We start from the raw sequence: 10,000 nt of genomic DNA, 5'->3' as shown, positions 1-10,000 counted from the left end.
GGAGTAACAAAGTTCCTTCTCTCTCTTTTTTTATGTAATTTTTGGTTTTGTTTTCAATCTTCTTCAAGAAAAAGGTAAAATGAAACCACAAACTTTTGTGACTTTCTGCTTAAAATTGTTGCAAATAAAACAAACGATATTAGACTGCTGACATTGGTTGCAATTTTGTTCGTGACTAGGGGGTGGCATGAACAACGGAAGTATCGGGGAGCTGACATGCGCCAGGTCGTTTCGCCGCTCCCGAAGTGGGTTGGGGTCATCACCTCTTTACCACAGAATTAAGGTACTCTTCTTTCTCTCTCTCTTTTTTTCCCTTCTATTCTTTCTTTCTGTCTTTTTTTTTTTTAATATATATATCTCTATATCTGGAGCCTCAGGTTGACCCCAGGACTTCTGTTGGGTGACGTATGACCTGGCTGCTCCCCAAGATTACCGCTACCAAAACATCTATCTCGGTCCAGGCCGCAGACGGCAGAAGAGGGTGCGGTTATGTCCGACCTCCTTCCCAAGCGCTTCCTCGCTGGTGAAGGCGGTGGTGCGAAAAAAAAAAGATAAAAACAAAAACAAAAAAGTCCGCGTTCTTCGCCGGCTGCGATCGCTGCGCCGACTGGGCCACCATCTAGGTTGTACACAAAAATGTTTTTTATTATTTTTTTTTAACAAGATCTTGGCCTCCTTTTTCGGGTGTAATCATAATTAAGAAGGGTTGTTATCATCAATATTCATGATAATTGTGACTATGGTAATTACAAGACTTTTTTTTTCCACAGGGCAGTGATTCATAATGCTACCTGTGTTGCTTACATGAATGCAATTTGGAGGTTTAGTCTTTTATTATTGGAAAACTACATTATGTAGTTACATCATTACCTTAAGTTTGATTTTTTAAGAAGCCAAACTTCACCTTGTATTTCATGTTTCACAGTGCAACTGCCTTACACATGTTTATATATAAAGTTGTGTAGAAAACTGTTCTTTTGACTGCAACACAACTGAATAATATTTTTTTTTAATAATCATTCACTTAAAAAAAAAGGAAAATCCATGATTTGTGCTATAGCACCTAAAATGACAAGGAAACCCTTGAAAAAGTTGTCCGGCTTACACAACGCTGAAGACGACGCTGATAATTGCCAAAAGACTAAACACAAAAGTGTCGGTATGTAAGGCAAACGCAAGTGAGAACTTCACGTAGTTATTATGTGACACGTGACAGTCCAGCTGCCTTGGCTGCCTGTCCGTCTCGGCCAGCTAAAACTATCAATATATAGAACATCTATCACAATAATAATTAAAAGCATACAAAAAGTCACAGCAATTCCAAAGGGCGTCACAATTTCTCCTGAGCCCTCGAAAAATTGGGATCCCTTTAGATTATTAAATAGGCCAAGGCGGACAGACCTGCCATTAAATGAGCAGCTCACATATAGATGAACAAGGGTTTCCAAATGCAAGAGTTGAGAACTGGCCATGTACGGCAGTGTGTGTGCAGTGCACACTCACGCACACGTGCACACACACTCTGAGGCCGGAGTGTGGCCATCAGGTACATAGAACACTCAAACTGTTGTGTCCTTTCTATCCACTTTATCAAAAGTGGTGTCATTCACACTCCTTTTATCACACAATTCCATTCTTCCTTTCCTTTCTGTTGGTTGTTTGACAATCATAGTTGTGCTGGTTGCACCCTTACACTCTTTTCACACACCACTGTCATTGTTGTCCCTGCCACAACAGCTGACTGGCTACAAAGCTTGGATCAGTATTAACTGGTTTGGTTTTTCTCCACATGCATGCCCATTCCGACGCCCGACTGCTGGGAACTGCTCCCCTGATCACACCACTGTTGTGGGGAGAGCAGTGTAGGGCTTCCGGTTACCGTGAAAACTGTATCTTCCTCCTCATCATCGTCATCATCCTCTTCCTCATCTTCTTGGGCATGTGTGGGGGCGGTGAGTCAGGAGGCCTCATGTCGGCCACCACACAATCTGCAGGCGACGGCGCATCGGTGACATGCTCGAAGCGGTATATAGCACCACAAGCATGGCACCAATAGGGATAACAAGGTTAATCCGAGCCACCGTCGCCCGCACAACTCATCCGTCGTGCCTCCAGGACCCCCACATTCACATGGACGGTGAGCAAAGTCACCTTCTGCATCGCTCATGCAGTGATATAACATACCGTGCGCACAAGAGATGCATGTAAGTGTATCAATGGCTGTACGTACACAGTCTGGTGCGTATTCACAGCTGCCCCGGGAATTTTTATCATATGTAAAGGTTTCCTGACAGTGCCGACAGCGGGCCTTGATGAACTTTCTGCTTCTGCGGTCTCTCTTTCTCGGCCTCTTGCCATGATTCGTTGGAGGACACGGCTGTGGGTGCGTCGCCCCAGCAAGCTCGAGTTGCTGCTGCTTCTTCAGGGATGCTATGCTGTCTCTCTTTTCTGCCTTGATGCCCTCCACCACCGGGTAGCTGTATTCGTGGTGCATCGTGCACTGCACGTAGGAGTACGTATCTCCTGTGACCTCGATCTTGTCCTGGTCTTGGGGCATATCTGGGGGGCTGCCTGGCTTGTGGTCGCCATCCAGATCAAGGGGCTTGTCGAGGGGGTTGTTGTTCTGCGGCAATGGAGGCCGGGGCCGGGAGGGGAAGGTGATGCGGTGCAGGTGGTTGGCGTGGGAGTGGCTGTGTGACTGGGGCTGCATCCCGACCGTGGTGATGGCAAGGTTGGAAATGGTGGAGCTTGGAGAAGTGTTTGTTGTTGATATAGCCGTTCCCCCTGCGCTTCCGATCCCCCCCACTCCACCTCCTGGTGGTGGGTAGTGGTGATGGTGGTGGTGGTAGGGGTAGTGGGGGGGATGGTCTGGGGTGGGGAGGGGAGTAGCGGTGGGTGTGTGACGGCTGCTGCCGCAGGTGGTGACCGACCCAGACGAGTTCGTCCGTGACCCATCTCTATCCACCGGAAGATTCACCGCCTGCAAATCACCATCACTGTCAAGGTTGTTTATTAATAACTATGAAAGCTCACCAATAACTGTCTGTCTAAGTCAACACTCACTACTACTACTACTGCTAAAATAATAAATAAAATAAAATAAAATAAAATAAAATAAATAAAAACCAAAAAAAAAAAAAAAAAATTGGTGGTTATTAAAGAAAATCAGATAAAACAAAAATAAAAGTTGAACCATGTAGGATTACATCAAAAGAGGCAACTTATCAGAATAACATAGTCAACATGAACCATGCATAACACATAACAATTCTCAAAAAAAGAAAAAGGAAAAGTTAAAAGAAAAAAGAAAAAAAAAAGTTTATAAATGCAAAAACAAATATTTTATGACAAACTTCCACTCACATTAAAGATCACTGATTTCAGTTCAAACTTTTTCTTTTCTTTTTTCCTTTTTTCTTAAACCTTAATACTAGCATCAGGTTTAGTTTTCATACAGAATCTTCAGGACTCTTAAAATCCTTGCCAAGAATGACTAGGATATTTTTTATCAACAAGTTGCATGGCTTTATTCTAACATTTTAACAGAAGTGCCTATAACATTTATGCTTGCTTTTAATACATGAATCAATCAGCAACATCATTTTAAAAAATATACAACGCAACCACAATCATGCAATATAATTTATATCAGCACAAATTTTCTCAAATATTCCCTAGAACTCTTTACATAATAATTTAAAGACAATTAAGTGCTGGAGTAGAAAGAGTAATAATGACATATACTTGTGACGTGAATATGCAAAGATGAAGAACGAGAAATAATGAAGACAAGAATGAGAAGTCTTTCATACTGGTTTGGAAATAGGTAGAGATAAAACAGGAAGGAAATTAAGTGTGAAATATCAATAATAACAATGATACTGGCTAAGAAGTTTCCTAAAAAAAAAAAAGCTACAAAGCTATAAGAAAACTGAAAAAGAAAGAAAGAAAGAAAATATATTTCCATAAAGCCTCCTCTTAGTTCTCTAAAAAATACCATATCAAGCCTAAATCATGAAGATTTTTATAGCATACATATATACTTATGAAACAATAAGATTCTATCCATGCAGAAAAGAAATAGAGAGAGACAATGAAAACAGTCGTCAAACATTCATATAAGCCATATATGTGGAGCCAATGACTACAAGCACATACACCTGTGCTACTTGCCTCACCTTTAGCCCCCCAAACTCCGCAGTGCATTGCACCGACATCGACAACTCAACCACATTTCCTTACCACCTCAAAGAGGCTCTTAAGCTACGTACTGAAATATCATTATATGGACTATTTAATGTTTGCAAGACATGGGATGCAATTTAGAAGACTCAAAAGCAGTAGAAGAAAGAGAGGGGGGGGTGGGGTGATATATGAAAACTGATATATGAGAAGAGAGGAAGAAAAAGAGGAAGGGGGAGGGGAAGGGGGTGGAGGGGAGTAGGAAGAAGAAAATGGAAGAGGTGGTAAGTGAGGCAGAAGACTGAGGCGTAAAAGATGAGAAATTAGTTGAGCAAAGAGAACTATATATAGGAAGAGAAATATATATAAACATTGGGGAAAAAAAAGAAAGAAAAGAAGAGGAAAAAAACAATACATGAATGACAAAGAAGAAAAGAGAAGAAAACATCATGATAACCCCCCCCCAAAAAAAAAAAAAAAAAAGAGAAAGAGAGGAAAAGAAGACAAAGAAGTAGAATGCCAAATGCAACTTAGTACATTCAATCACATTCCCATAACAAGACAAAGTTAGTATCTACATACAAAAAGAAAAACAAAATAACTGATGGTGCACTAACGGTCAAGAACTACAAACCTAATTGTTGTTTCGTGAAGAAAAATATGAAAACGAAGAAGAAATAGAAGATGAACAAGAAGAGCAAGAACAAGACGTAAATGAAGAAAAGTCAAAGAATGAGATAAAGATGCATTGCAGCGCACTCACCATGAAAACGTTATCATCACCGACATCTACGTTCAGCCCGTGACGATAAGATGGAAAGTCGTTGAGACCTGTGTGTAGCAAGACGTGTTAGTTCCTTTGTTGCGTAATGAGTGTAAGATTTTGGATGAAGTTATCAAAAATGGTTGGAATATTTATCATCATAGTGAAATCCTTATAATAGTCTGTATTATTTCTTCCCTGTTCTTGAGTGGAATTTTAAAATTAAGAGTAATCTCTGCATTTGAAACAATATTACATGAGTCTGAATAGTACATGTAAAAGATAGACTGAATTTCCATCTTGCTGTTTGATTTGATGCAAAGATTCCCTGGAATGACTTCACTTGCAACTATTATGAAAAATTTGATCATCTAGTTACTATATGTTAATATATTTCAGCTACATAAGCTTTTCTTAAAAAAAGGGGGAAGCCCATACATTTGAAAACTTGAATGTTTTCAAAATTATGGTATCAATAAATTTCAAGGAAGTCCAGTTCTAAAATGCCAAAGAAAGACATACATATGAACACAATGAAAGTGAGACACAGAGCAAAAGAGGGAAAATATTGGTATCTCCTAATATGAACTAATCTACACACCCGTAAGCCTCATTACCAGCTACCATATTTTACACCTAAGATACTTCACTTAGGACTATTCTAAAGGAAAACACCATTACTAAGTATAGCATATATGACTAGAAACTATTTTAATGAAAGGGCTTCATTTACTAACAACAGCTTATGATTTCCAGTACTTAATAAGTATTGAACAATTTCAACTAAATACCCATATTGACAAACATAATAGTAATAACTGTGATAGCAAAGAGGAATTTCAAGATATATGCAGCTCAAGAAACAACTGGTTACTCAAGTTCTGCTCTATGAAATCAGATTCTAATGTATTATTATAATAAAAGATTCTACTGATCTTTTTACAGTACGTCTTTTAGTAAAAAAAAAAAAAAAAAAAAAAAAATGACAACATAGCAGAAGATACCCATAATCCACAAAATTTGGTTCACTGAAAGATGAGACAATAGTCTTTAAATTGAACAGGATTCCCATCTTTCAGTATCCTACAGTGTACAGCTATTTCTGCCATTTAACCCATTCCCGACGGGGGAATTCTAGCCTAGAATGTCCAAATGCCGGGGCGTTCGAATTATTAGGCCTAAATCAATTGAATAGCTGGCACAATACTGTGCCGCCCGGCAACTGGGCTTTTGAATGCGCGGTACACATGCTGTACCACCCGTCCTGTGTGGGTTAAATAACATGTTTGAATGTTGTATTTCTAAATTATATATTTATAAATGCATATTTATTCAAATCTTTGCATAAAGATATATTATTATTCAAATTTTCTTAAATAGTACACTTTGGTGAAAAAGCACACATGTACATTTACAACCATTAAATGTACATTATATAAAGAATGAAGGAAACTTTCTATACTCTTCTGTCAGGGATCTATGTGTTTTACAAAAGTTTTACTCTATCATTCACAACGAAGAAGCCCATGCCAGCAGAGAAAAGTCACGTGTAAGCTAGCCCCATACATCAGAATTTCAAAATCAAGTTGAATGAAATTGTTAACATGATGGACCTTTTCCTCTCAACATTAAAAGGGATAATCTGTGCCTACCAATTCCTTTCCCAACAGGAAACCCCTTTTTGTATGCCATATAACCCATCACACCGGGTAACGTGATATCACATTATGGGAATATTTCGCTCCAGCTGGAAAACGTCCTATCATGTCATGATCTCTCCCTCAAACATATATTTTACATCATTGCGTATATATATAATCATAGGAGTTCTATTTGTATAGACATTTTTGTTCACTGGTAAAATAATGTAAACAAATACAAAAACCTCGTATCATCACACTCATAGAGGCACAGCGCAGCATCGCGCTGGGAGATCTCTCTCACTTAGTCATTGCGCATAATTGTTTTCTGGCTGGCAGTGAGCAGCATTACACAAATATAAGCTCCGGCGTGAATGGGTTAAAGGCTTGTTTGTGAATGAGAGAAGTCCAACCACCAAGAAACTCAAATCATAACCATCTCCCTTTGTGAAATTACTTACCGCAAATTTTCCAAGGAGAAGCAGCGTTGAAGAGAGAGTACGTTAGCAATGATATAAAATAATGTATATAAATCAGAACAAAAAAAAATAAAAATAAATCCAAAAAAATGTATAAACAAGGCATGTTGTCCATTATTTTTATGAAAATAAAAAAAAGTTGGGTCCTTTGTTTCTCAATGGTTAGATATGTAGCAGAGAATATATATATATATATATATATATATATATATATATATATATATATATATATATATATATATATATATATATATAATGTTCATCTTTTAACTAGTCATATGAATCCCATTAACATGTTATTCCTAGCATTACAGACAACTGAAACCCTATCAAAAATAATATAATTATGATAATAATAATAATAAAATAAATATCAAAGATGAATATGACAACTTCAAACATATTTTGATAGATAAATATTAAGCGAAAGAACTTTGTTAAATATATACTCTATAAAAACAACAACTAACTTTAAAGAATTAGCACAGTTACAGGTATCCATATACATGTGTAAGATCCCTGTTCCAAAACCCGTGGGGTAAAGGCATATACAAAATCCAATATTACTTAAAAACTGTACAACGCTTCTAATTGGTATCAAATGGTAACTTTGTATAATACTTTAGAAACTTTAGATAATGGCTTAGCCTTGATATGTACACTGATTTAAAAGCATCTATCATATTTCAAAGAGATCAAAAGCAAGCACTTAACTCTGAGGCAATTCCACATAAGTTTATTCCAAACAACAACTAAATGGCAAATATCAAGTAGAATTTACAACAACACTCACCTTCCTATAGGCATTATATGTAAACATTTCAATAGACCAATAATCTGAGAATAAAATTATATACAAACAATGAGATCACATTTCTAATCAACTATAGAGTGAAGTTATATGTTAACCTTGGTTAATAAGGTTCTTTGCAAATATCTTGCAAACATGCAAGGACTAGATATTGTAGTAATGTAATGTGCAAATTTCAAATAACCCAAAATGTTTGATGGAAAAAAAGGGTATGTAGAGAGAATCATCACCACAAACAATGAATGCATCTTTAATTCAACCCTTTAAATAAAGTACCAAAAATGTGACTTAAAGGAGAGAGTTGCTGGTGATATAATTTTATGGGAGACTGACAGAATTTGTAAATACTAAATGCAGTAACCTGGATAACCTCCTGCCTTAAGCCATAGCACCAGCTTGGAGGCAATATTAATCCAGGGAGATTTCAATTCAGTAGATACAACTTCTGTTTCCCCCCATAACATTATAGGACCATTGAGTCCCTCCTGATCTCTTAGGAATCCTAGGGTTGTAATTTTGTCACTTGGTAGTCAAGGAGTTAGGGCAGGATTATCCAGGACCAAGCCTATGTCTACTGCCCTGCCAAGATCAGGCAATGGGAAAAACTGGGTTATTACAGTGGTACTGAATAGGCATTGCTTTACTCAAGATGTGTATATTTCATTATCAAATAAATAAATATGGAACTTGCCTATTCTAAAAAAGACAGGTCAGTCAATGAGGCAATGGGTGACCTTATATGCCCTGAGGTTCTCAAAGCCCTCAACCTTTTAACTAATGATCCACTTTCTAAATTTCACTGTGTACTATGAAGAACTTATGAATTTGTCAACCCATCTTGCATGTTCATTTGACTGTATAATAATAGCATTATGTCTTGATGCATGCATAGATCAATAAAAATATGATGCACTTAAGTGTCTCTGTACCTTGATTTTTAATATGCAAAGCAATTACTCATAATTACTCCTTCTTATAATAGAAAGAGTACCAATAACAATGTAACAACAATAAAAAAAAAATCAACAACAACAATAATAATAATCATCATAAAATATAAAATAACTATACCACCAAAATAAATAATAATAAAAAAATACAAAGTTGTCAATAATAACAATAAAAAAAGAAGTAAAAGGCCCCCAAAATACAGTAATGAACAAAATAATCATAATAACGTAAATGATGACAATAGTAAACTGAACTTCTTTTCAATTTTCCCTTCATTAAAAAAAATATCTTTTGTAAAGAAATCACAACACAACTACAAAAGATGTAAAATGAAGATGCAATTTTTTTTCCTTGCTATGCATTTATTCCACATGATTTGCAAGATAATGACTTTATAAGAAGTATGCAATTGGCAACATTTACTGCAAGTGCATTCCTGCATGCAAACATACATACATAAATTCATATGAACATTATATCAGTGACAAGCACATTGAGAGAGGGTGAGAAAGGGAGAAAGGAAAAAATAGAGAAAGAGAAATAGAAAGAAGAGTGAGAGAGAGAGAGAGAGATGTTCTTACAATAAAATGATATGGACAAAATGCATACAATTATTTTCCATATGTACACCAAAAACATTTGTCTTAGCAAAAGTATTAGTCAAACATACAGAATGCTTCTATATCAAAACAAGGTGTTTGTGTTCTGTTGTGCTTTAGTTACACATTAACATTAAATGTACTTGTGATATGTAAGACTTTTAGGATATATTAGTGTGTGTCAAAGCAGTTCTCATTCAATATAACATTTTCTAGCATAGTGATATAAGCAAATAACAGTTATATCTGTGCTATAAGAGTGACACAGCATTGAAGAACAATTCTTATCAGAATACAATGAAATCAACACAATAAAATTTTGTTTAAAAAAAAAGGGAAAAAGTATAGCACATGCAATTATCATGCACTACAATGACAGATGTAAAAGGAAAGTTCAACGTAACTGTCGATAACTCCTTTTTTTTGTTATTTATTGTTCTTCTAACAGTCTCATCACAATTAATGTCCTAAATACAGCCCCCTAAGGAACCGCCTCATTTTCTTAAAGTCCGTCATGTCCAGAAACATTTCATGCATTTTCCTTTGGAGTTTCATGTCTTACATCTTAAAAGAAA

At 36.5% G+C, this 10,000-nt stretch overlaps 1 protein-coding gene across 5 annotated transcripts in view; it reads right to left on the bottom strand.

Annotated features, from left to right (window-relative positions):
* Spred (Sprouty-related protein with EVH-1 domain) overlaps positions 1 to 10,000 on the bottom strand; it is a 41,056-nt gene that overhangs the window by 211 nt on the left and 30,845 nt on the right. For 3 of the 5 annotated variants that reach the window (XM_043020632.2, XM_086532913.1, XM_043020630.2), the window contains exons 4-5: positions 4,946 to 5,013; positions 1 to 2,980 (exon numbers count right to left, since the gene is read on the bottom strand). The exon at positions 1 to 2,980 is cut by the window's left edge and continues 211 nt beyond it. In XM_043020632.2, coding sequence (XP_042876566.1) covers positions 1,958 to 2,980; positions 4,946 to 5,013 — 1,091 coding nt within the window. In that variant the 3' untranslated portion in view covers positions 1 to 1,957. The remainder of the gene's footprint in view (positions 2,981 to 4,945; positions 5,014 to 10,000) is intronic. The other 2 variants (XM_043020633.2, XM_043020631.2) reach the window with 1 other exon arrangement.

Source organism: Penaeus japonicus, unplaced genomic scaffold, assembly GCF_977035675.1.
Source record: "Penaeus japonicus unplaced genomic scaffold, GWHDUDI00000001_assembly GWHDUDI00000038, whole genome shotgun sequence".
Classification (NCBI taxonomy): Eukaryota; Metazoa; Arthropoda; class Malacostraca; order Decapoda; family Penaeidae; genus Penaeus; species Penaeus japonicus.
This window is presented reverse-complemented; position numbering and strand designations above follow the sequence as displayed.